The sequence below is a fragment of the Mobula hypostoma genome, chromosome 12 (assembly GCF_963921235.1).
Source record: "Mobula hypostoma chromosome 12, sMobHyp1.1, whole genome shotgun sequence".
NCBI classification, from domain to species: domain Eukaryota; kingdom Metazoa; phylum Chordata; class Chondrichthyes; order Myliobatiformes; family Myliobatidae; genus Mobula; species Mobula hypostoma.
Genome location: NC_086108.1, coordinates 4,768,607 through 4,795,330, shown reverse-complemented (window position 1 = coordinate 4,795,330; position 26,724 = coordinate 4,768,607). Strand labels below are relative to the sequence as shown.

The 26,724-nt window shown below is 48.7% G+C and overlaps 1 protein-coding gene across 16 annotated transcripts in view; it reads left to right on the top strand.

Moving 5' to 3' along the window:
* The window catches only part of sipa1l3 (signal-induced proliferation-associated 1 like 3), a 415,438-nt gene that overhangs the window by 247,375 nt on the left and 141,339 nt on the right, over positions 1 to 26,724 (top strand). For all 16 annotated transcript variants that reach the window (XM_063063512.1, XM_063063522.1, XM_063063516.1 and 13 more), the window contains 4 exons: positions 569 to 672; positions 2,978 to 3,135; positions 8,342 to 8,918; positions 11,458 to 11,732. In XM_063063512.1, the coding sequence (XP_062919582.1) occupies positions 569 to 672; positions 2,978 to 3,135; positions 8,342 to 8,918; positions 11,458 to 11,732 (1,114 nt within the window). The remainder of the gene's footprint in view (positions 1 to 568; positions 673 to 2,977; positions 3,136 to 8,341; positions 8,919 to 11,457; positions 11,733 to 26,724) is intronic.

The following is a 26,724-nucleotide window of genomic DNA, read 5'->3' as shown; positions in this document are numbered from 1 at the left end:
GGGAGCCGGAGAAGTGGAGAGTCCGTCATCGTGCCCAACGCCGGCCCCCTAGGCCTGAGTCGAAGTCGTAGTAGTAGTAGTAGTAAAATACAGTTACACATAAAAAGAGCAGAATTAGGCAACTCTGCTCTGCCGTTCCATCATGGCTGATTTATTAACCCTCTCAAATTCATTCTCCTGTCTTTTCCTCGTAACTTTGACATCCTTACCAATCAAAAACAGATCACCCTCTGCTTTAAATAACTCGGCCTCCACAGCTCCCTTCTGGAAAGTGCCATTAGCCTATTAAAACAAAAACTTCACGCCACCTTGAATATTTCTTCCCCCGTCCCCTCCCCAGGCAGTTAATAAGGCATAGAAGCAAATAGACCATTCGGCCCGTTGAGTCTGCTCAGCCATTCCATCCTGGCTGAATCATTATCCCTCTCAACCCCATTGTCTTGCCTTCTCCTGTTCCTTACTAATAAGACATAAGACAGTAATGAGACGTGAATAAGACAGTCCTGATGGTGTTACTCTTTCTGGTGATAGTTCTTGAAAGTAATATTAAAATGTTTTCTATTTTCAGCGGACTCGACTGGAACTCACTCCCTCTACGCAACGTACCTGGACTATGAGATCATGTTCCATGTGTCCACCATGCTTCCATACACCCCTAACAATCGGCAGCAGGTTGGTAATATTTGTAATGGCCATTACCTTTTTTTTTAATTTTATTGAAATACAGTGTGGAGTTGGCCTTTCCAGCACTTTGATCCTTGCTACTCAACAACCCCTGATTTAATCCTAGCCTATTACGGGACAATTTACAATGGTTAATCAACTCACCAACCAGTACGTCTTTGGAGTGCGGGAGCACCCGGAGGAAACCCACGCGGTCACAGGGAGAATGTACAAACTCTTTACAGGCAGCAGTGGGAATTGGACCCGGGTCACCTGCACTGCAAAGCGCTGTGCTGACCTGTAAAATAAATCACAGCACGAGGGGACTGTTTGATCATGATGCCTTTGAATGTGAAAGCATGCTCCATTCTCCACCCCATTCTTTGACTATAACGCAGGAACTGTTTCATCCTCCAAACTTTACCCATTGGCCTTTAAATTTCTTTTGTGGAATTTGCTTCTGTCATCCGTTTCCAGGAATGCATTCAAATTCCTGACAACCAAGCAAAAAGAAATGTTTGTCTATTTAGCAATACAGCGTGGAGTAGGCCCTGCCTGCACTTCGCGCCACACTGCTCAGCAATCTCTGATTTAATGCTAGCCTAATCACGGGACAATTTACAATGACTGACTAACCTACCAACCGGGACATCTTTGGGCTGTGGGAGGAGACTGGAGCACCTGGAGGAAATCTACGTGGTCACTGGGAGAAAGTACAAACTCCTTACGGGCGGCAGTGGGAGCTGAATCCAGGTCACTTGTACTGCAAAGCATGTGCTGAGCACTGTGCTACCATGCCATGCTTTGTTTGTGAGGGTATGTATGTCTGAAGGTTGTACGATAAATCCAGCAATACGCTGGTTGCTGAGTTCTGCAAGTGAATACAGAGTTATGTAAACCATGATGACCAAGATTTCATGAGAAAATTCTAACAGGGGCTTCCCACACAGTGATCTCTGTACGTCTGAGCTGGGGCAAGGAGCTATGCATCTTACCACTGATTAGTGAGGGCACCATCAGATTCCGAGTGGCTGACGCTCTCAGAAGACTAACGACCACCTCCATGTGATGAATTTGTGAAAACCTACAGAAGGAAAATTGTCATACCTTCAAGACAAGAATTACAAAACCTATAAAGGGGGTGGGTGGGAGGGAGGAACGGGGCCTGTTTTGCTGCTGTTTTGTTGCTTGTTGTGTTCTGTGTTGTTCTGCTGAACATTGTGGGCTTACTATGTTGGCACCGGATTCATTCGTGTGGAGAGACTTGCAGGCTGACCCCAGCTCATCCTTACGTATGTTGGTTGTTAACACAAACGATGCATTTCATTGTATATACACAGGATACATAAATCTCAACCTGGAATGATCAATTATTACATAATTTACAGCTGTGTTAGTTGTTTGAAATATAGTATTTAAAGATCTACAGTAATAGCGTACCGTGCTGTTTCACTAAATAAATATTTAAAAACTGAGTGTTCATGAAGCCCTAAACTGCATAGAGATATAAGCACAGAGGTAGTAGCGACAGATACAACTACATATGGAGGTCTGAGACCATGAACATTCCTTTGCACCGCTTATTTTTGTAATTTATAGTAATTTTGTGTTCTTGCCATAAACTGATGCCTTAAAACAAGACATTACATGTCATGCATGTTGGTGATAATAGATCTAGCAATTAGCACAAGGCTTTACGGTACCATCTTCTGTCTGTTGGGAGTTTGTACATTCTCCCCTTGATCGCATGGGTTTCCGGGTACTCCGGTTTCCTCCTACAGGCAAAAGGTGTACAGGGAGAGAGTGGACAACAGGAGAAAGGGAAGGAGGAAGGGACTCGCGTAAGGTGATAGACAGGTGAGAAGGTGAGAAAGGTCAGAGTGGGGAATACAGGAGGGAGTTGGGAAGTCTGTTTACTGAAAGGAGAAATTCGATATTCATACCATCAGGTAGAGGCTACCCAGATGGAATATAAGTTGTTGCTCCTCCGCCCTGAAGGTGGCCTCATCTTGGCAGAAGAATGACCGTGGACTGGCATGTTAAGATAATAACGGTCAGGGTTAGTAAGTTGTGGGCGTGCTATGTTGGTGTCAGAAGCACGGTGACACTTATGGGCAGCCCCGAGCACAACCTCACTAATTTGATTTGAAACAAATGACACATTTCATTATATGTTTCGAGGCAATTACAGTATCTCTCTCTGATTATGACTTTGCTGACTTGCATGAACTTGTGATTCAGAGGCTAAACGATGTACCAAATTGAGTATTTTGCAGCCCGTTGTTAATGAGCCAATACCTGTGTGTTCTCACAGCTTCTCCGAAAGCGGCACATCGGCAATGACATCGTCACCATCATTTTCCAGGAACCCGGGGCTCTGCCATTCACACCAAAGACTGTCCGTTCCCACTTCCAGCATGTGTTCGTCATTGTCAGGGTCAATAATCCATGCACTGAGAATGTGTGCTACAGGTGAGTGATGTCACTGTGAATTTGTGTTACAGGTGAGTGATGTCACTGTGAATGTGTATTACAGGTGAGTGATGTCACTGTGAATGTGTGTTAGTGATGTCACTGAGGTGAGGGCTTAATAACAGAAAGTACGTGGAATTCCTTTCACAACATTAGCACAGTTGAGTGGTGCCACAGCAACGACCTTTAACTCAATGTCAGCAAGACCAAGGAGCAAATTATAGACTTCAGGAGGAGGAAACCAGAGGTCGATGAGCCAGTCCTCATTGGAGGATCAGTGGAAGAGAGGGCCAGCAACTTTAAATCCATCAGAGTTATCATTTCAGGGGACCTGTCCTGGGCCCAGCACATACAGTGCCTATAAAAAGTATTCACCCCACCCCCTTGAAAGTTTTCATGTTTTATTGTTTTACAACATTGAGTCACTGTGGATTTAATTTGGCTTTTTTGACACCGAGAAAAAAAAACTCTTTCATGTCAAAGTGAAAACAGATCTCTACAAAGTGATCTTAATTAATTACAAATATATAAAAAACAAAATAATTGATTGCGTAAGTATTCACCTCCTTCAAGTCAGTTTTCAGTCGATGCATCTTTGACAGCAATTACAGTCTTGAGTCTGTGTGGATAGGTCTCTATCAGCTTTGCACAGCTGGACACTGCAGTTTTTCCCCATTCTTTACAAAACTGTTCAAACTCTTAGATTGCATGGGGATCATGATGAACAGCTCTTTTCAGTCCATTTATAAATTCTCTGTTGAGGTTAGGACTGTGACTTGGCCACTCCAGGACCTTAACTTTGTTGTTTTTAAGGCATTCCTGTGTAGCTTTGGCTTTACGCTTGAGGTCATTGTCTTGCTGGAAAACAAATCTTCTCCGAAGTTGTAGTTTTCTTGCAGACTGCATTAGGTTTTCCTCCAGGATTTCCCTGTATTTTGCTGCATTCATTTTACCCTCTACCTTCACAAGCCTTCCAGGGCCTGTTGCAGTGAAGTATTCCCACAGCATGATGCAGCCACCACCATGCTTCACAGTAGGGATGGTATGTTTTTGACGATATGCGCTGTTTGACAGCTCAATTTTGGTTTCAGCAGGCCATAGAATCTTCTTCCAGCTGATTTCAGAGTCTCCCACGTGCCTTCTGGCAAACTCAAGCCGAGATTTCATGTGAAATTTTTTTCAACAGTGGCTTTCTCTTTGCCACTCTCCCATAAAGCTGTGACTGGTGAAGAGCCCGGGCAACAGTTATTGTATGCACAGTCTCTTCCATCTCAGCCACTGAAGCTTGTAACTCCTCCAGAGTTGTCATAGATCTCTTGGTGGCCTCCCTCACTAGTCCCCATCTTTTCACTGTTTTCTGAGGACGGCCTGCTCTAGGCAGATTTACAGCTGTGCCACATTCTTTCCATTTCCTGATGACTGTTAACTTTACTCCAAGGGATATTCAGTGACTTGGAAATTTTCTAGTATCCATCTCCTGACTTGTGCTTTTCAATAACCTTTTTCCAGAGTTGCTTGGAGTGTTCTTTTGTCTTCACGGTGTAGCTTTTGCCAGGATACTGACTCACCAGCAGTTGGACCTTCCAGATACAGGTGTATTTTTACTACAATCAATTGAAACATCTTGACTGCATACAGGTCTCCCAAAACAGATCTCCAATTAACTAATTATGTGACTTCTAAAACCAATTGGCTGCACCCGTGATGACTCGTTGTGTCACGCTAGAGGGGTTGAATACTTAAACAATGAATTATTTTTTATATTTGTAATTAATTTTGATCACTTTGTAGAGATCTGTTTTCACTTTGACACAAAAGTGTCTTTTTCTGTTGATCAGTGTCAAAAAAGCCAAATTAAATCCACTATGATTCAATGTTGTAAAACAATAAAACATGAAAACTTCCAAGGGTAGTGTATACTTTTTATAGGCACTGTAAATAAACCTTATAAAACATACACTGGAGATCTGTGTGGAATTCTGGTCACAACTCTATAGGAAGGATTATGATTTTTGAGAATTAAGAAGTATTTCCTTAGCTATCTGTCTCTGGTAATTTGCAAATGTTGTAAAACAATAAAACATGAAAGCTTCCAAGGGGGGATGGGGGTGTGAATACTTACTATAGCCACTGTAAGTGCAATTACAAAGAAGGCATAGCAGCGCCACTACTTTCTTAGGAGTTTGCGCAGATTCAGCATGACATCTAAAACTTTGGTAAACTTCTTTAGATGTGTGGTGGAGAGTATATTGACTGGCTGCATCGTCTGGTATGGAAGCACTAATGCAGATCTACACGAGGTGTTGTAGCAGGAGAACAGCAGATATAATTAGGGACCCCCATCACCCAAGTCATGTACCCAAACATTGCCTCCTTTTGAAAAGGCCTGCTTCAATGTTCTGTCGTCCAAGGACAGTATTCCAAACTTTTTCAAGCTTTCTCCCAGCAATCTGGTCAGCCTCTTCCCTTGTTGCTACACAGAATGATTGAAAGCATTCCAAAATGAGGTCCAACTAGTTCGATGATCAGTGGAACGTATTGTGGTTTACATTTTATTCTCACAATGCAGTAAATTCTGATTAGTTGGGACTAATGGGGACCAGTATATTTCGGTCCATTTCAGCATCTATCCCAATTAGCCAAAGTTACAAGGAAATGGATCGCTAGCTACTTTTTCAAGGAAATAGTTAAAAACAGGTATAAAAAACAAACTACCCTTTAACTGAGAAACAAATTATGTATTTAAAGAAATACAGAACAAATTAGAACACTACCACTACTACTACAGTACTATAAAACTGTGTATTAGTTCCTAATAGTTATTGACGGAGGAATTCAACCAGTGTACACGTTCTTTTGAACGAACAAAATCAGTGCAGACACTGCATCTAGATAATGGACTTCCTTCCAAATGGATAATGGATTGTATCTTACAAATCTTAATTTTCATTCTAACGTTCAAGATAGTTGTCACTATCTTCAAATACTTAGTAGTTCCGAGCTTGTTGAAGCAGCAAAATCATTTCATTTTCATTCCCAGCCATTTCTGGCATCTGCAAGCCTGGATGTTTAAAATTGGAGTGAGTAAAACAGTTCTGTAATGTCTCTCTGCTTATCTCTTGCCAACTGTCAGTGACAAAAATCACTGCTTTTTGAACATAAACCCACACAACTGGCACTATGGTAAAACTGTTCTCCATTACCAGTGTGGTGTAATGGCCACGCAAGTGCTTGTGACTGACACTAGTTAGAAACTGTTTGGCAACAGTCTCTTGCCCCAATTAAGCGGCATAGTGTCCCAAATAAACAAAGGGAATCCCGGCTATTTTCTCGTTTAGTTTTTGTTCTTTAGCAGTTGTCCCAAATAAGCAGCTGCCCCGATTAACCAATGGCCCAATTAATCAGAATTCACTATAATAATCGACTCTTCAAAAGCCCTAGAATAAATTAAAAAATAAGAATATCAAAAAAAGGCAAATATGAATCAAGACAAGTATGAAGATGCAGAGGAACAAGAGACTCTTTTTCCTATTGTCCGTTGAGCAGTTGACCAAAGCTGAGGTGTTCTTACTCAACCTGAGATGAGGAAGGAGAGGTGAGCGAAAACTAGTAGTTTTCCTCTTTGGGTGTTGGGTCATGGCAAGTCATGGATTACCATACCAGCCTCAGGAGTCAGAAAACTACCAGCACTATGAGCCTTCATTTTCCTTCTCCCTATATAGCTTTGTGGCCAAGCTTGCGGATGATACTACGATTGATGGAGGGTTAGATAGTGTTGAGGAAGCGGGGCTCTGTACAAGGACTTGGACAGATTAGGAGAATGGACAGAGAAGTGGCAGATGGAATACAGTGTCAGGAAGTTTATGATCATTCATTTTGATAGAAGAAGTAAAAGCACAGACTATTTTCTAAATGGAGAGAAAATTGAAAATTCCAAGGTGCAAAGGGATTTCCTGAAAGTTAATTTGCAGGTTGAGTCGATGGTGAGGAAGGCACATGTGATATTAGAATTCATTTCAAGAGGACTAGAATATAAAAGCAAGGATGTAATGTTGAGACTTTATGAAGCACAGGTGAGGCCTCACTTGGGGTATTGGTGCAGTTTTGAGCCCCTTATCTAAGAAATGATATGCTGGCATTGGAGAGGGTTCAGAGGAGGTTCACAAGAATGATTCTGCATTGAAAGGCTTATCATATGAGGAGCGTTTGATGGCTCTGGGCCTGTACCCACTGGAATTCAGAAGAACGAGGGGGGGGGCGGGATTCACTGAAACCTTTCGAAAGTTGTAAGGTTTCTATAGAGTGGACGTGGAGAGGTTGCGTTCCTATGATGGGGGAGTCTGGGCCCAGTGGCACGGCCTCAGTATAGAAGGATATCCATTTAGAACAGAAATAAGGGGGAAATTCTTTAGCCAGAGTGTGGTGAATCTGTGGAATTCTTTGCCACAGGCAGCTGTAGGGCCAAGTCTTCACATATATTTAAGGCAGAAGTTGATTAGTCAGGGCATGAAGGGCAGGAGACTGGTGCTAAGAGGGAAATTGATCAGCCATGATGAAATGGCAGTGCAGGCTCGAATGGCCAAAAGGCCTATCTCTCCTCTTGTATGTTATGGTCTTATTATTGTGAGCAGTTTTGGGTTGTGCTAGCACTGGAGAGTGTGCAGAGGAGGCTTACAAGAATACCCCCGGGAATGAAAGAATTAGGTATGAGAAATGTTTAATGGTTGTATTTCCTGGAATTTAGAAGGTTGAGTGGGAGGGAAAGATCCCCTTGAAACCTATCGAATTTTAAAAGGCTTAGATATAGTGGACTTAGGGAGTATGATTCCAACAGCAGGGAGTCTAAAACCAGAGGGCACAGCTTCAGAATGGAAGGACATTCCTTTAGAACAGATGAGGAGGAATTTCTTTCAGCAGCCAGCGGTGAATCTGTGGAAGTCACTGCCACAGGCAGCTGTGGAGACCAAGTCATTGGGCTTATTTAAACCAGAGGTTGATAGGTTCTTGATTAGAGAGGGTGTCAAAGGTTACAGGAGAAGGCAGGAGAATGGAATTGAGCCATGATGGAAGGCTGGAGGAGATTCAATGAGTTAAGTGGTCTAATTTTGCTCCTATGTCTTATAGTCCATCAGGAATCAATATACCGGGGAAAGATCGGAGAATAATGGCTTATTATTTTAATGCTTTGCTTGTGTTTTCCCCACAGTGTGGCAGTGACAAGGTCCAAGGATGTTCCAATCTTTGGTCCACCCATTCCTAATGGTTTCACCTTCAGCAAGTCTGAGCTCTTCAGAGAATTCCTGCTGGCCAAGGTCATCAATGGAGAGAATGCGGCACACAAGTCGGAGAAGTTCCACGCCATGGCCACACGCACCCGCCAGGAATACCTGAAGGACTTGGCAGAAAACAGTGTCACCAACACTCCCGTGGAGTCTACCGGAAAGTTTAATCTCATACTGCTGAGCTCGAAGAAGAAAGAGAAGACAAAAGCCCGTCTGGGAGCTGAACTTCACAGTGCTGGGGCCATCACGTGGCGAGTTTATGCGCAGGATTACAGCCAGGCAATTGAAGTGGAGTGCATTCTTGGCATCTCCACCGAGTATGTCGTGGTTATTGAGCAGAATACCAAGGATGTGGTATTCAACTGCTTCAGTGACGATGTAATAGGCTGGACACCTGACACGTCGACAATCAAAATTTTCCACGGGAGAGGCGACTGTATATTCATACATGCACTGGAGGAGAGTGTGGAGGACATTAAGGAGATCGTCCAGAGATTGAAAGTAAGTTGGAATGAGAGAGAGCTTGAAGATTCTGAATGAAACTTTTGGTTGTGCTCCAATGATATCGACCACCCTGCACTTCAACTCATTCATTCATTCTGTGTCATGTTGTATGACGTGGGCAATCATGGTCTTGACCATGATTGTTCTTGGAAAGTGTTTGGACAGAAATGATTGCTTCTGGGCAGTGTCTTTACAAAACGAGTGACCCCAGCCATTATCAATCACAAACAAGAGAAAGTCTGAGGATGTTAGAAATCCAAGTAACATACACAAAATGCTGGAGGAACCCAACAGGCCAGACAGCATCTATGGAAAAGAGTATTGTCGATGTTTCAGGCCAGAACCCTTCAGCAGGAGAAAAAAAGCTGAGGAGTAGTTTTCACAGGTGTGGGGAGGGGAGAGAGAAGCTCAAGGTGATAGTTGAAACCAGAAGGGGGAAGGATGAAATAAAAAGCTGGGAAGTTGATAAGTGAAAGAGACAGAAGGCCATGGAAGAAAGAAAAGGGAGGAGGAGGACCAGAGGGAGGCAATGGATGAGCAAGGAGATAAGGTGAAAGAGGGAAAAGGGGAAGAGAAATGGTGAAGGAGAGGGGGGTGTGGCTGGCATTACCATAAATTTGAGAAATTTGAGTTTATGCCATCAGGTTGGAGGCTACCCAAACAGAATATAAGGTGTTGTTCCTCCAAGCTAAGTGAGACCTAATCACAACAGTTGGAGAGACCATGGATGGACATACAGGAATGGGAAGTGGAATTAAAGTGGGTGGCCACTGAGAGATCCCGCTTTTTCTAGCGGACAGAGTGAAGGTGCTCGGTGAAGCGATCTCCCAATCTACGTCAGGTCTCACCAATGTACAGGAGGCCATACGGGGAGCACCAGACACAGTATATGATCCCAACAGACTCACAGGTGAAGTGTCACCTCACCTGGAAGCACTCTTTAGGGCCCTGAATGGGAGTGAGGGAGGAGGTGTAGAGGCAAGTGTAGCACTTGTTCTGCTTGCAAGGATAAGTGCCAGGAGGGAGATCAGTGGGGTGGGACAAATGGACAAGGGTGTAGTGTAGGGAGCGATCCCTGGGGAAAGCAGAAAATGGGCGGGGGGGTTGGTGGGAAAGATGTGCTTGGTGGTGGAATCCTGTTGGAGATGGCCGAAATTACGGAGAACTATGTGCTGGGTGTGGAGGCTGGTGAGGTGGCAGGTGAGGACAGGAGGAACCCTGTCCCTGGTATGGTGGTGAGAAGATGGGACAAGAGCCAACATGTGTGAAATAGAAGAGATATGGTTGAGGACAGTGTTGATAGTGGAGGAAGGGGCCCCTTTCTTTGAAAAAGGAGGACATCTCTTTCGTTCTGGAATGAAAAGCCTCATCCTGAGAGCAGATGTGGCGAAGACGGAGAAATTGAGAGCAGGGGATAGCGTTTTTACACGTAACAAGCTGGGAGCAGGTATAGTCTAGGCTAGGAAACTGTGAGAGTCCGTGGGTTTATAATAGATATCAGTAGATAAGCTGTTTCCAGAGATAGAGACAGTGAGAATGAGAAAGGGGAGGGAGGTGTCGGAAATGGACCAGGTAAATTTGAGCGCAGGGTGGAAGTTGGATAAAGTGGACGAGTTCAGCACAGGTGCAGGAAGCAGCACCAATGCAGTTGTCAATGTAGCATAGGAGAAGTGAGGGACGGTCACCACGTGCAACATGGACTGTTCCACATAGCTGACAAACAGGCAGGTATAGCTGGGACCCATGGCTACATCTTTCGTTTGAAGGAGGTGGGAGGAGCCAAATGCGAAAGTGTAAGGAGTGAAGACAAGTTCCTCCATGTGGAGGGGAGTGCTGGTGGAGAACTGGTTGGGTCTGGTGTCCAGAAAGTAATGGAGAGCTTTGAGGCCCCCCTGTGGGGGATGGAGGCATATAGGGACTAGACATCCATAGTGAAAATAAGATGATGGGAGCCAGGGAACCTGAAATCATTGAAGGGATCCCGAGCATGTGAAGTGTCACGGATGTAGGCAGGAAGGGAAGGGACTGAACTAGGGGGGATAAAGCGGAGTTGAGGTATGCAGATATGAGTTCAGTGGAGCAGAAACAAGCTGAAACAGTGGGTCTACCTGGACAAACGGGTTTGTGGATCTTGGGTAGGGGGTAGAAACGGGAGGTACAGGGTGTGGGATTCCCCTCCAGTTCAAGAAGATGGCACCCATCAGTAAGGACCCCCCCTCACCCAGAACATGCCCTCTTCTCGTTGCTATCCTCAGGATCGAGATACAGAAGCCTGAAGATACACACTCGACAATTCAGGAACAGCTTCTTCCCCTCTGCCATCAGATTTCTGAACGGACATTGAACCCATGAACACTACCTCACTACTTTTTTTTTCTATTTTTGCACTACTCATTTAATTTAACTAGTTTCTGTAATTCAGTTTGTTTCTCTATTATGCATTGCATTGTACTGTTGCCGCAAAGTTAACAAATTTCACGATGTATACCAGTGATATTAAACCTGGTTCTCTTGTTTACCCACCTTTGCTCTGCAGATTGTGGCAAAAGGGTGTGAGACTGTCGACATGACCCTGCGGCGGAATGGCCTCGGGCAGCTTGGTTTCCATGTCAAGTATGACGGCACGGTGGCTGAAGTGGAAGAATACGGATTTGCTTGGCAAGCGGGACTGAGGCAGGGAAGTAGATTGGTGGAAATTTGCAAAGTGGCAATTGTGACGTTGACCCACGACCAGATGATTGACCTGCTGAGAACGTCAGTGACTGTGAAGGTAGTCATCATTCCCCCCCATGAAGACGGAAGCCCACGCAGGTAAGCTCTGAAGGATCTGGGTTAATTACAAACCAGAAACACAAGAGATTTTCTGCAGATGCTGGAAATCCAGAGTTACACACTCAAAGTGCTGGAGGTACTCTGCATGTTAGGCAATATTGATGGTCAGAGCAACACACACAAAATGCTGGAGGTATTCAGCAGGTCAGGCAGCATCCATGGGAAAGGAAAAACTGTCAAGGTTTCAGGCCAAGACCCTTCATCTTGGCCCAAAACATCGACTGTTTATTCCTCTCCATAGATGCTGCCTGACCTGCTGAGTTCCTCCAGCATTTTGTTGAGTGTTGCTCTAAGCGCAAACCCAGTGAAAACCTGCCTGTATCTCCAACTTGTATGAGGACCCATTCTGCATGTTATTAGAACAAATGTTCTGATGAACTTGCCTAGAATTAGCATTTTTCGCCACTTTTGTTAGTGTTGTTGCTGAATAATGTTGTTCCTTTCCCCTGCTGGAAACTGGCCAGGCTGCTGTGAATGCAAATTAAAATCAACCGATGGTGCAATTATCCAAAGTATTTTAACTCAAGTCACGAACATTAATTTGGCCTGTTCCTGGACTCTATGGGTTTCCCTCCTCCCCCAGCCTAAAGTGTATCCCCCACAGTATAATCAACAGCCTCGTTTTACTGCTTGCATATACGATGAAGGAAATTGAAAGAATTCTTTAGGCTCTTTGACTCTCTCCTGTCATTTAGTGAGATCGTGCTGACTCTGGCCTGACTCCATTGATCTGTTTTCCATAATCCCTTAGTACCCTTGGAACAGGGGTTCAGCCCTTTTTTTATGCCATGGACCATTGCCATTAACTGAGGGGTCTGTGGACCTCAGGTGGGGAACTCCTGCATTAGAACATAGCACAGCACAGTACAATACAACCCTTTGGCCCACGATATTTATTTATTTACAAATAAAAATTTCTGTTACTGTGAGTAGTTAAGTGAGTAGAAGATTAACAGATCTCCAAAAGTCATGAAGTTAAAGATGAAACGTTCTTTTCAACATTTTAAGCAAGATTTGTGTATTATTTTTGTTTTGTACAATTTTAGAGTGAAAAAAAGGAAGGGAGCACCATGCCAAAGTTTGGGCACCCAAAGAGATTTGAGCTCTCAGATAACTTTTACCGAGGTCTCAGACCTTAATTAGCTTGTTAGGGCTATGGCTTGTTCACAGTCATCGTTGGGAAAGGCCAGGTGATGCAAATTTCAAAGCTTTATAAATACCCAGATTCCTCAAACCTTGTCCCAACAATCAGCAGCCATGGGCTCCTCTAGGCAGCTGCCTAACACTCTGAAAATTAAAATAAATGATGCCCACAAAGCAGGAGAAAGCTATAAGAAGATAGCAATGCGTTTTCAGGTAGCCGTTTCCTCAGTTTGTAATGTTATTAAGAAATGGCAGTTAACAGGAACAGTGGAGGTCAAGCTGAGGTCTGGAAGACCAAGAAAACTTTCCGAGAGAACTGCTCGTAGGATTGCTAGAAAGGCAAATCAAAACCCCCGTTTGACTGCAAAAGACCTTCAGGAAGATTTAGCAGACTCTGGAGTGGTGGTGCACTGTTCTACTGTGCAGCGACACCTGCACAAATATGACCTTCATGGAAGAGTCATCAGAAGAAAACCTTTCCTGCGTCCTCACCACAAAATTCAGCGTCAGAAGTTTGCAAAGGAACATCTAAACAAGCCTGATGCATTTTGGAAACAAGTCCTGTGGACTGATTGATGAAGTTAAGATAGAACTTCTTAGCCGCAATGAGCAAAGGTATGTTTGGAGAAAAGAGGGTGCAGAATTTCATGAAAAGAACACCTCTCCAACTGTTAAGCACGGGGGTGGATCGATCATGCTTTGGGCTTGTGTTGCAGCCAGTGGCATGGGGAACATTTCACTGGTAGAGGGAAGAATGAATTCAATTAAATACCAACAAATTCTGGAAGCAAACATCACACCGTCTGTAAAGAAGCTGAAGATGAAAAGAGGATGGCTTCTACAACAGGATAATGATCCTGAACACACCTCAAAATCCACAATGGACTACCTCAAGAGAGGCGCAAGCTGAGGGTTTTGCCATGACCCTCACAATCCCCCGATCTAAACATCATTGAAAATCTGTGGATAGACCTCAGAAGAGCAGTGCATGCAAGACAGCCCAAGAATCTCACAGAGCTAGAAGCCTTTTGCAAGGAAGAATGGGCAAAAATCCCCCAGACAAGAATTGAAAGACTCTTAGCTGGCTACAAAAAGCATTTACAAGCTGTGATACTTGCCAAAGCTGGTGTTACTAAGTACTGACCATGCAGGGTGCACAAACTTTTGCTTTGGGCCCTTTTCCTTTTTTGTTATTTTGAAACTGTAAAAGATGGAAATAAAAAAGTAATTTTGCTTAAAATAGTAAAGAAATGTGTCATCTTTAACTTTATGCCTTCTGGAAATCAGGTCATATTTTACTCACTTAGCTATTCACAGTAAGAGAAATTTTGACCATGGGTGCCCAAACTTTTGCATACCACTGTATTTGTTTATTGGGATACAACAGGGAATAGGCCCTTCCGGCCCTTCAAGCCACACCACCCAGCAAGCTGCCTAATCACGGGACAATTTACAATGTGCAATTAACCTACCTACCAGTACGTCTTTGGACTGTGGGAGGAAACTGGAGCACCCAGAGGAAACCCACACAGTCACAGGGAGAACGTACAAACTCCTTACAGGCAGCAGCAGGAATTGACGCCGGGTTGCCGGTACTGTAAAGTGTTGTGCTAACTAATCGCTACCTTGCTAACCCTTTAATCTACTCTAAGATCAATCTAACCCTTCCCTCCCACATAGCCCTCCATTTTTCTATCCTCCATGTGCCTATCTTAAGAGTTTCTTGAATGTCCATAAGACCATAAGACAAAGGAGCAGAAGTCGGCCATTCGAGTCTGCTCCGCCATTTTATCATGAGCTGATCCATTCTCCTATTTAGTCCCACTCCCTCGCCTTCTCACCGTAACCCTTGATGCCCTGGCTACTCAGATACCTATCAATCTCTGCCTTAAATACACCCAATGACTTCACCTCCACTGCCGCCCGTGGCAACAAATTCCACAGATTCACCACCCTCTGTCCCTAATGTATCTGCCTCTACCATGGCCCCTGTTTGTACATTCCATTTACCCACCACCCTATGTGTAAAAAAAAAACTTACCTCTGACCTCCCCCCTGTAATCTCTTCCAAACACCTTAAAATTATGTCCTCTTCATTTTGCCGTTTCCACCCCGAGAAAAGATCTCTGGCTGTCCGCTCAACTGTACCATCTTGTACATCTCTATCAAGTCATCTCTCTTCTCCTTCACTCCAAAGAGAAAAGCCCTAGTTCGCTCAGGCTATCTTGATAAGAAGTGCTCTCTAATCCAGACAGCATCCTGGTAAATCTTCTCTACAGCCTCTCTAAAGCTTCCACATTCTTTCTATAATGGGGCAAACAGAACTGAACGCAATATTCCAAGTGTGGTCTAACCAGGGTTTTATAGAATGGCGACATTACCTTACTGCTGTTGAAGTCAAAACGATGAAGGAAGAGGAAAGGCACTGTTTGGATCTTTGACTTTGAGATTGTAACGTGGAAATAGCGAGTCACCTGTCTCCACTCTCGTTGTGGTAGGAGAGTGACCTGGGTTGTGGACTGTAGTTTTTGAAGGCTTCCTGATCAAGGTCTCTTAGAAGGTCGCTTCTGCTATTGCATGCATGGTTTGGGGGGTGGGGGGAGTGTGAGTGGAGGAAGGGGGAGGGGCAGGGTTGATGCTTCTACTGCTGTTTGTATGATGGGAGGGGGAGGACGTTTCTATCATTCATTCCCTGGGATTTCTTATTTTGTGAATGTCTGTGAAGAGTAAGAATTTTAGGTTGTATGTGATATTAAATTGAACCACTTAAGTCATTTGATAGGAACTATTTAGTGAGTTTGTGTCAGCTCTGTGAACTGATTCCATTTACCATTACTTAATAAAATGTTTATGTAAAAAAATACATGACATTTACAAGTAACTCAGTATTTCTGGTAAGATGGCGGTGCACTCAGGCCAACCAGAGCTGGTATTGGCTCCTGTAAACTTATGATCGCAAGACCCGGGAGGACATTGAAAACTTGGAAGTGCTGCAGGCCTACCCTATCAGTGGGATGCTTGTTGGCAGAGAAGTTAAAAGAGCTGGACTTGGTGTATATCGTGCTGCTGCCTGAGACAGAGAGGTGTCAGAGGAGTGCTGCTTGAAGGAGGTGTGCAGTCGTAACGGCAGGTGCTTGCCTTAGCTGCTTTTCTTGTGATCGCAAGACCCTGCTGGACATTGTTGATGCAGAATTCATTGGTTTATTGGCAGATGCAGAGGTAGTCGGGGGGGATCTGTGTAGCCTCAGTCATAGCAAGGACTCGACTTCAGACCATGGTGTCTTCTGTTTGCAGCAGCCCAGGAGAGAGGCGTCAGAGTCAGTGTGCTCCACAGGAGTGCTGGGGGGTGGTGTAGCATCGCGTCCTAGCTGGATCCGGTGCAGTGGACCATAATTTTTTTTGTGTGTGTGACTGTGTTTTACTGATATTTTATATGTGTTATATGTACCTTGTGCTGTGTGTGACTGTTGGTACAGTGTTTTGCGCCTTGGCCCCAGAGTAATGCTGTTTGGTTGTATTCATGGGTTTGATGTTGTGGTGCTCGCTGGGCTTGGCAACTAGCTGCAGACATTTCATCACCAGTCGAGGTTACAACCTCAGTGCACAGTAACTGGTGTTTCTGTGTGGGAGTACTCACCTTTATATAGGCCCTCTTTCGCTTGCCTCGGTCCTGATTGGCTACCCCATCAGATAACCTTTGAATTCTATTGACTCATGTTTCTTTGGCTCTTAAGGGTTTGTATTTGGTGTCTATCTTGATAGGTTTGTTTACGGAATTATAAGAAGAGAACCACACTTCTAAAGGTTCTCCTGCTTGCTTCGTGTTTGCCTGCACCAGAAACTCTGCAGTGTACCGTTAAAGTCGTGTCTTTCTCGGTCTTCATGTACTGAGATCAGCGACAGTGGATCATGTCTCCATACCACCAGTTTGTGTTCCCGTAAACGAGTTTAGAGTTTACATCCTGTCTGCCCGACATAGTTCTTGTTGCAGTCTCTACAGGAGATCCTGTACCCTATTTTGCTTTTGTATTCATGGGCGTTCATGTATGGTTGAATGACAAGTAAACTTGAATTGAATTGAATGTTAATTCTCTCTAGTGGAAGAGATCAAAACTTCACCCACCTTTGTGTAGAAGCTTTGCTTCTGAAAGGCAAGGATCTAATTTTTAGACCATAAACTCAAGAGATTGTGCAGGCGCTGGAAGTCCAGAGTAACACATACAAAATGCTGATGTTTAGGCAGTGTCTATGGAGGGGAATAAGCCGTCAATGCTTTGGGCTTCATCAGGGACTTATATACCATATCTTTGAGTGCAAGGCTCTTCAGTCAGCCAACATAGTCTCCATCTGTTCGTTGCCTTAGTATTGGTACTCACAGAACATGTGCAGCACAGTTAGCGCATATGCTTTATAACCCCAGCGATCACTAATCGGGATTCAGTTCCCACCTCCCATCTGTAATGAGATTGTATGTTCTCCCTGCGGCCGCGTGTGTTTCTTCCGGGTGCTTCAGTTTCCTCCCACATTCCAAAGATGTACCAGTTAGGGTTAGTAACTGTGGGCAGGCTGTACTGACTCTGGAAGTGTGGCAACACTCGGGGGCTGCCTAGCGTAATCCTCACTCATTTGATTTGACACAAATGATGCATTTCACTGTAATCTCCAAAATACATGAGACAAATAAAGCTAATATTCTTCCGATCTTCAACATGCAAACTCCACGTTAACAGTAGTTGCAAAATGCCGGAGGAACTCAGCAGGTTGAGCAGCGTCCGTGGAAATGAATAAACAGCTGACGTTTTGGGCTGAGACCCTTCTTCATGACTGAGAAGGAAGGGGAAGATGCCAGCATAAAAAGGTACACAGAAACAGAGGCTGGGGTCAGAATTGAAAATATGTTCTAGGGGTTACACAGCAGCAGGACAATCACCCACATCACCAGGGCCTGAAGGAAACAATCTGTCGTGTTTTTATTGAATGATTCAATGATTCAATTTAATGTCCAAGGATAGATACAGTATACAACCTGAAATCCTTACTCTTCACAGACATCCATGAAACAGAGAGAAAAAACCCCAAAGAATGAGTGACAGAAAAAAGATTAGAACCCCAAAGACCCCCTTCCCCTCCCACGCACAAGCAGCCGAAAGTATCACACCCCACCACCACCCACCATGCAAGCAGTAGCAAAGTCCCCAAAGAGACCTTGATCTAGAGTCAATCAAAAAAAAACGGTCCCTCCCAACACTTCAACATCTCAGTCAGTCTCTCTCTGTCCCTCGAGAGGGAGAGAGAGATATCGCTCCTGCCACAGCAAGAGGGGAGGCCATCAAACAGCTCGCTGTTTCAATGTTACAGTCTGCAGCTTTGCTTATTGCGAGTTCCCCTGAGTTGAGAATCAGCAAACTCTGTCTCACCATCGAGAGAGAGAGAGAGAGAGCATGATTGCTGAGGTACGGAGGCCTCCGACAGCCGCACGCGCTGTCTCAATGTTTCCATCGAATGGCAAGGGAGATGCCAGGAGCTGCATCCATTTCTTGGGACACCTCAGTTGATGGGTTTACAATCCCGAACCCATATGGCTTTAATTGAGAATAAGTTTAGACTAACTTCATGTAACAACTGCTTGAGTCACTTCTGCCTGTGGGCTTGATGATTCCCCTGTGAATTCTCGGATGCTTACAGAGGGGTGCCATTGTCAAGCATCCTGACCCTGCCCTCGACCACAGTGAGGAAGCATATCTTCACTTCGATCTTGATGTGGCTAAGAGCTACTTTCTTCACTCTAAAGTAGAGAGCACGTTGTAATCCTTGCAAATTAATGTCAAAACCTGAAGGAGATTATACAAACAACCCAAACTCATCCTTCAGGTTTAGAGACAAGGCTCAACTCTTATGTAAACCTGCACTGCTGGGATGCAGCCACAATTTCCAGGAACTTGAAGGTTGGGAAATGATGCCTATCCCTGGGATTATTATGCAGTGCATAACGCCAGGGTTACTCAATCAATCATGTGACCGGTCTCCTTCCCGCCTGTGTGTGGAAGTGTGGCTGCTTTCAAAAGCTTACCCAGCCCAGCAAGCTTCTCATCCTGTTGAGTCTGATACCGTGCTAGGAGTGGCAGTCTGTTAGGTATCCCTCTTCGACTGAGATGAATAAAGTCAATGGAAAGTTTAGCACAGATACTGTTTGGAATCGGGAAATGGGAGTAAATTTGTTTTTGACTTTCAGATGATGAAGAGTGTTTGCCAGGTATAACCTTTACTGCGAACAAGCCAATTAAAGATTAACTTTAAAAGATTAGTTTTATTTGTCACATGTGCTTCAAAACATATAGTGAAATGCGCCAACAACCAGCGCAGCCTGAGGATTTGCTGGGGCAGCAAGTGTCGCCACGCTTCCAGCACCAACGGAGCATGTCTACAAACTTACCAACCCTAACCTGTACAACTCTGCACTGTGGGAGGGTACCAGAGCACCCACAGGGAAAATGTCAAAACTCCTTACCTACAGCAGGAATCAAACCCCACTCGGTGATTACTGGAGCTCTAAAGCGATTGTCCCTCTTCTCATTGTTATCGTTGGGAAGGAGGTACAGAAGCCTGAAGTCGCACACTCAGTGATTCAGGAACAGCTTCTTCTCCTCTGCCATTCAATTTCTAAATGGACATTGAACTCATAAACACTACCTCACTCCTGATGAAAGGTCTCAGCACAAAACGTCAACAGTTTACTCTTTTCCATAGATGCTGCCTGGCCTGCTCAGTCTTGTGTGTGTTTGTATGCTTTGGATTTCCGGCACCTACTACCTTGCTACCCCTGATTGGAACGTTTATAAGAGAGAGCTGGGTTTAGGCTCTGTTGACAGCATATTGCTATTTTCAAATTAAGATATTTAATATCTTAGGGGTGCGGCCCTGTGGATGACCCAATTCCTCGTCGATGTCACCGCCTAAAACGTTACGAGAGATTGAAACATCGAGACAGCAGTGTATGCTGCTACCAAAAGAAGTCTCCCCCCTCCTCCCCATCTTCCCTCTCCCCCTCTCCCTCCCCCTCTCCTCCTCCCCATCTTCCCTCTCCCCCTCTCCCTCTCCCCCCTCCTCCCCATCTTCCCTCTCCCCCTCTCCCTCTCCCCCCTCCTCCCCATCTTCCCTCTCCCCCTCTCCCTCCCCCTCTCCTCCTCCCCATCTTCCCTCTCCCCCTCTCCCTCCCCCTCTCCTCCTCCCCATCTTCCCTCTCCCCCTCTCCCTCCCCCTCTCCTCCTCCCCATCTTCCCCCTCCCCTCCCTCTCCCTCTCCCCCCTCCTCCCCATCTTCCCTCTCCCCCTCTCCCTCCCCCTCTCCTCCTCCCCATCTTCCCTCTCCCCCTCTCCCTCTCCCCCCTCCTCCCCATCTTCCCTCTCCCCTCCCTCTCCCTCTCCCTCTCCTCCTCCCCATCTTCCCTCTCCCCCTCTCCCTCCCCCTCTCCTCCTCCCCATCTTCCCTCTCCCCCTCTCCCTCTCCCCCTCCTCCCCATCTTCCCTCTCCCCTCCCTCTCCCTCTCCCTCTCCTCCTCCCCATCTTCCCTCTCCCCCTCTCCCTCCCCCTCTCCTCCTCCCCATCTTCCCCCTCCCCTCCCTCTCCCTCTCCTCCTCCCCATCTTCCCTCTCCCCTCCCTCTCCCTCTCCCCCTCCTCCCCATCTTCCCTCTCCCCCTCTCCCTCCCCCTCTCCTCCTCCCCATCTTCCCTCTCCCCCTCTCCCTCCCCCTCTCCTCCTCCCCATCTTCCCTCTCCCCCTCTCCCTCCCCCTCTCCTCCTCCCCATCTTCCCTCTCCCCCTCTCCCTCCCCCTCTCCTCCTCCCCATCTTCCCCCTCCCCTCCCTCTCCCTCTCCCCCCTCCTCCCCATCTTCCCTCTCCCCCTCTCCCTCCCCCTCTCCTCCTCCCCATCTTCCCTCTCCCCCTCTCCCTCTCCCCCCTCCTCCCCATCTTCCCTCTCCCCTCCCTCTCCCTCTCCCTCTCCTCCTCCCCATCTTCCCTCTCCCCCTCTCCCTCCCCCTCTCCTCCTCCCCATCTTCCCCCTCCCCCTCTCCCTCTCCCCCCTCCTCCCCATCTTCCCTCTCCCCTCCCTCTCCCTCTCCCTCTCCTCCTCCCCATCTTCCCTCTCCCCCTCTCCCTCCCCCTCTCCTCCTCCCCATCTTCCCCCTCCCCTCCCTCTCCCTCTCCCTCTCCTCCTCCCCATCTTCCCTCTCCCCTCCCTCTCCCTCTCCCCCCTCCTCCCCATCTTCCCTCTCCCCCTCTCCCTCCCCCTCTCCTCCTCCCCATCTTCCCTCTCCCCCTCTCCCTCCCCCTCTCCTCCTCCCCATCTTCCCTCTCCCCCTCTCCTCCCCATCTTCCCTCTCTCCCTCTCCCTCTCCCCCCTCCTCCCCATCTTCCCTCTCCCCCTCTCCCTCCCCCTCTCCTCCTCCCCATCTTCCCTCTCCCCCTCTCCCTCTCCCCCTCTCCTCCTCCCCATCTTCCCTCTCCCCCTCTCCCTCTCCCTCTCCCCCCTCCTCCCCATCTTCCCCCTCCCCTCCCCCTCCCTCTCCCCCTCTCCCTCCCCCTCTCCTCCTCCCCATCTTCCCCCTCCCCTCCCTCTCCCTCTCCCTCTCCTCCTCCCCATCTTCCCTCTCCCCCTCTCCCTCTCCCCCTCTCCTCCTCCCCATCTTCCCTCTCCCCCTCTCCCTCTCCCCCTCCTCCCCATCTTCCCCCTCCCCTCCCTCTCCCTCTCCCCCTCTCCCTCTCCCTCTCCCTCTCCTCCTCCCCATCTTCCCCCTCCCCTCCCTCTCCCTCTCCCTCTCCTCCTCCCCATCTTCCCTCTCCCCCTCTCCCTCTCCCCCCTCCTCCCCATCTTCCCCCTCCCCTCCCTCTCCCTCTCCCCCTCTCCCTCCCCCTCTCCTCCTCCCCATCTTCCCCCTCCCCTCCCTCTCCCTCTCCCTCTCCTCCTCCCCATCTTCCCTCTCCCCCTCTCCCTCCCCCTCTCCTCCTCCCCATCTTCCCTCTCCCCCTCTCCCTCCCCCTCTCCTCCTCCCCATCTTCCCTCTCTCCCTCTCCCTCTCCCCCCTCCTCCCCATCTTCCCCCTCCCCTCCCTCTCCCTCTCCCTCTCCTCCTCCCCATCTTCCCTCTCCCCCTCTCCCTCCCCCTCTCCTCCTCCCCATCTTCCCCCTCCCCTTCCTCTCCCTCCCCCTCTCCTCCTCCCCATCTTCCCTCTCCCCCTCTCCCTCCCCCTCTCCTCCTCCCCATCTTCCCTCTCCCCCTCTCCCTCCCCCTCTCCTCCTCCCCATCTTCCCTCTCCCCCTCTCCCTCCCCCCCTCCTCCCCATCTTCCCTCTCTCCCTCTCCCTCTCCCCCCTCCTCCCCATCTTCCCTCTCCCCCCTCTCCCTCCCCCTCTCCTCCTCCCCATCTTCCCTCTCCCCCTCTCCCTCCCCCTCTCCTCCTCCCCATCTTCCCTCTCCCCCTCTCCCTCCCCCTCTCCTCCTCCCCATCTTCCCTCTCCCCCTCTCCCTCCCCCTCTCCTCCTCCCCATCTTCCCTCTCCCCCTCTCCCTCCCCCTCTCCTCCTCCCCATCTTCCCTCTCCCCCTCTCCCTCCCCCTCTCCTCCTCCCCATCTTCCCTCTCCCCCTCTCCCTCCCCCTCTCCTCCTCCCCATCTTCCCCCTCCCCTTCCTCTCCCTCCCCCTCTCCTCCTCCCCATCTTCCCTCTCCCCCTCTCCCTCCCCCTCTCCTCCTCCCCATCTTCCCTCTCCCCCTCTCCCTCCCCCTCTCCTCCTCCCCATCTTCCCTCTCCCCCTCTCCCTCCCCCTCTCCTCCTCCCCATCTTCCCCCTCCCCTCCCTCTCCCTCCCCCTCTCCTCCTCCCCATCTTCCCTCTCCCCCTCTCCCTCCCCCTCTCCTCCTCCCCATCTTCCCTCTCCCCCTCTCCCTCCCCCTCTCCTCCTCCCCATCTTCCCCCTCCCCTTCCTCTCCCTTCCCCTCTCCTCCTCCCCATCTTCCCTCTCCCCCTCTCCCTCTCCCCCCTCCTCCCCATCTTCCCTCTCCCCCTCTCCCTCCCCCTCTCCTCCTCCCCATCTTCCCTCTCCCCCTCTCCCTCCCCCTCTCCTCCTCCCCATCTTCCCCCTCCCCTCCCTCTCCCTCTCCCCCCTCCTCCCCATCTTCCCTCTCCCCCTCTCCCTCCCCCTCTCCTCCTCCCCATCTTCCCTCTCCCCTCTCCCTCCCCCTCTCCTCCTCCCCATCTTCCCTCTCCCCCTCTCCCTCCCCCTCTCCTCCTCCCCATCTTCCCTCTCCCCCTCTCCCTCCCCCTCTCCTCCTCCCCATCTTCCCTCTCCCCCTCTCCCTCCCCCTCTCCTCCTCCCCATCTTCCCCCTCCCCTCCCTCTCCCTCTCCCTCTCCTCCTCCCCATCTTCCCTCTCCCCCTCTCCCTCCCCCTCTCCTCCTCCGAATCTTCCCTCTCCCCCTCTCCCTCCCCCTCTCCTCCTCCCCATCTTCCCCCTCCCCTCCCTCTCCCTCTCCCTCTCCTCCTCCCCATCTTCCCTCTCCCCCTCTCCCTCCCCCTCTCCTCCTCCCCATCTTCCCCCTCCCCTCCCTCTCCCTCTCCCTCTCCTCCTCCCCATCTTCCCTCTCCCCCTCTCCCTCCCCCTCTCCTCCTCCCCATCTTCCCCCTCCCCTCCCTCTCCCTCTCCCTCTCCTCCTCCCCATCTTCCCTCTCCCCCTCCCCTCCCCCTCTCCTCCTCCCCATCTTCCCTCTCCCCCTCTCCCTCCCCCTCTCCTCCTCCCCATCTTCCCTCTCCCCTCCCTCTCCCTCTCCCCCTCCTCCCCATCTTCCCTCTCCCCCTCTCCCTCCCCCTCTCCTCCTCCCCATCTTCCCTCTCCCCCTCTCCCTCTCCCCTCCTCCCCATCTTCCCTCTCCCCCTCTCCCTCCCCCTCTCCTCCTCCCCATCTTCCCCCTCCCCTCCCTCTCCCTCTCCCCCCTCCTCCCATCTTCCCTCTCCCCTCTCCCTCCCCCTCTCCTCCTCCCCATCTTCCCTCTCCCCCTCTCCCTCTCCCCCCTCCTCCCCATCTTCCCTCTCCCCCTCTCCCTCCCCCTCTCCTCCTCCCCATCTTCCCTCTCCCCCTCTCCCTCCCCCTCTCCTCCTCCCCATCTTCCCCCTCCCCTCCCTCTCCCTCTCCCTCTCCTCCTCCCCATCTTCCCTCTCCCCCTCTCCCTCCCCCTCTCCTCCTCCCCATCTTCCCTCTCCCCCTCTCCCTCCCCCTCTCCTCCTCCCCATCTTCCCTCTCCCCCTCTCCCTCTCCCCCCTCCTCCCCATCTTCCCTCTCCCCCTCTCCCTCCCCCTCTCCTCCTCCCCATCTTCCCTCTCCCCCTCTCCCTCCCCCTCTCCTCCTCCCCATCTTCCCTCTCCCCCTCTCCCTCCCCCTCTCCTCCTCCCCATCTTCCCTCTCCCCCTCTCCCTCTCCCCCCTCCTCCCCATCTTCCCTCTCCCCCTCTCCCTCTCCCCCCTCCTCCCCATCTTCCCTCTCCCCCTCTCCCTCCCCCTCTCCTCCTCCCCATCTTCCCTCTCCCCCTCTCCCTCCCCCTCTCCTCCTCCCCATCTTCCCTCTCCCCCTCTCCCTCTCCCCCCTCCTCCCCATCTTCCCTCTCCCCCTCTCCCTCCCCCTCTCCTCCTCCCCATCTTCCCCCTCCCCTCCCTCTCCCTCCTTCCCCTTTCCCCTCCCTCTCACCCCCTCCTCTCCTCCTCCCTATCTTCCCCTCCTCCTCCTCCTCCCTCTCCTCTCCCCACCCTCTCCCCTCCCCACCCTCTCCCCTTCCCTCCCTCTCCCTCCCCCACTCCCCCTCTCCTCCTTCCCCCTCTCCCTCCCTGTCCCCTCCTTTTCCCCTCTCCTCCCCCCTCCTCCTTCTGCTCCTCCTGTTCCCTTCCTCTCCTTCCTTTTGGTCCTCAAGTCAGGGGAACTTGAATAAGTGCTGCAGGAGGGGCAGATTGTAGCAGGAGGGAGAGGGAAGGGGTTTGTTGCAGGAGCGATATCTCTCTCCCTCGTCAGTGAGAGAGAAAGCCTGGTTGAGATGTCGAAGTTTTAGGACGGACTGTGTTTTTCGATGGATTCTAGATCATAGTCTCTGAGGGCTTCGCTATTGCAGAGTGGGGGTGGAGGGGGTTAATGATTTTGCTGGAGCAAGTGGGGGAGGTGAGGGGATGCTTGTGCATTGGGGGAGAGGGCCTCATATTTTTCTGTCATTCATTTCTTGTGGGTTTTCTTTTGGTGGATATCTGTGAAGAGTAAGAATTTCAGGTTGTATACTGTATACATTCTCTGATATTAAAGTGAGCCATTGAATCTTTGAATTGTAAGGTATTTAAAATGGTTTTAAGATCACAGTAGGTGTCATATTACCAGTAGGTCAAATTTCTAGATTTCAGTTTGAATTTTGGCAAATTCAATGCTTCTAACAAAGAAATAGAACTAGTCTCCATTCAGTAGGGATTAGGAGAGTAAGAGGGATTGTATTGAAATGTGTACGATTCTGCGAAGGATTGACGGGTTAGATACCAAGAGTCAAGGGTGGTGAGAATGCGCAACGAGCTGCCAGGAAGAGTAGTGGATGGGGGTTCGATTTCAACATTTCAGAGAAACTTGGATAAGTCAAAATCAGATTTAATATCACAGGCCTATGTCGTGGAATTTGTTGTCTTTGCGACAGCAGTACAATACAATTTAATACGTAATAACAGAGAAAAACAACTGTAAATTACAGTGAATATATGTATATTAAATAGTTCAATTAAATTAGTTCAAAAATTAAAACTTTTAAAAAGTAGTGACATAGTGTTCATGGGTTCAGTGTCCATTCAGAAATCGGATAGCAGAGGGGAAGAAGCTGTTCCTGAATCATTGAGTGTGTGTCTTCAGTTTCCTGTACCTCCTCCCTGATGGTAGTAATGAGAAGAGGGCACGTCCTGGGTGATGGGGCCCTTAATAATGGATGCCTCCTTTCTGAGGCATCGCTCCTTGAAGATGCCCTGGATACTATGAACGAGTCTAGTGTCCATGATGGAGCTGACTAAGGTCATAACTCTCTGATGCTTATTTCAATGTTGTGCCGTAGCCCCCCCCCCGCCCCCCCGCCCTGCCATGGCGAACTGCAATGCAGCCAGTTAGAGTGCTGGCCACGGAACATCTGTAGAAGCTTGTGAGTGCTTTTGGTGACATACCAATTCTCCGTAAACTCCTAATTCAGCAGGGACTAGATGGACCAAAGGGTCTTTTGCTGTGCTGCAATGATCTGTAAGTCTATTTGGTGTTCTCAAGCAAGATTCTTGTTACCAGAAACAAGGGTTACAGATAAAGGAGTTGGTCGTTTAGATGAGACACCTTTTCACTCACTAAGAACGTTGCAAGTTCTCTGTCCGTGCTGTGAATGCTCAAATCAGATTGATGGATTGTTGCATGAACAAGAAATGAAAGGATACGAAAAGAGGAGGGGAAATTGCAACAGTGGAATGGGATCAAGGGATCCTGTTCCTGTTTAAAGTCATGTTGTAAATCTGCAGCCTGGCCTTTCAATTGATCATGATGTGGATGATGCTCAGGTGTTTAACTGAGGCTGGAGAGATTTATTCACTTCTTTTGTATTTGAAGATGTTTTCTAGCTTGAAGCTTTGTCCTCTGAACTTACTGAAAAGTTCAGAGTGGCATGTAGTGTGTGCTCATTGCTTAAAGGGCTTTGTACCCAGACGTGACCAATGAATGCCAGATGATTTGGGATTTTTTTAAATCCCTTCCATTGTGTCTCATTTCTCTTCTAATACTGCTTGGGACA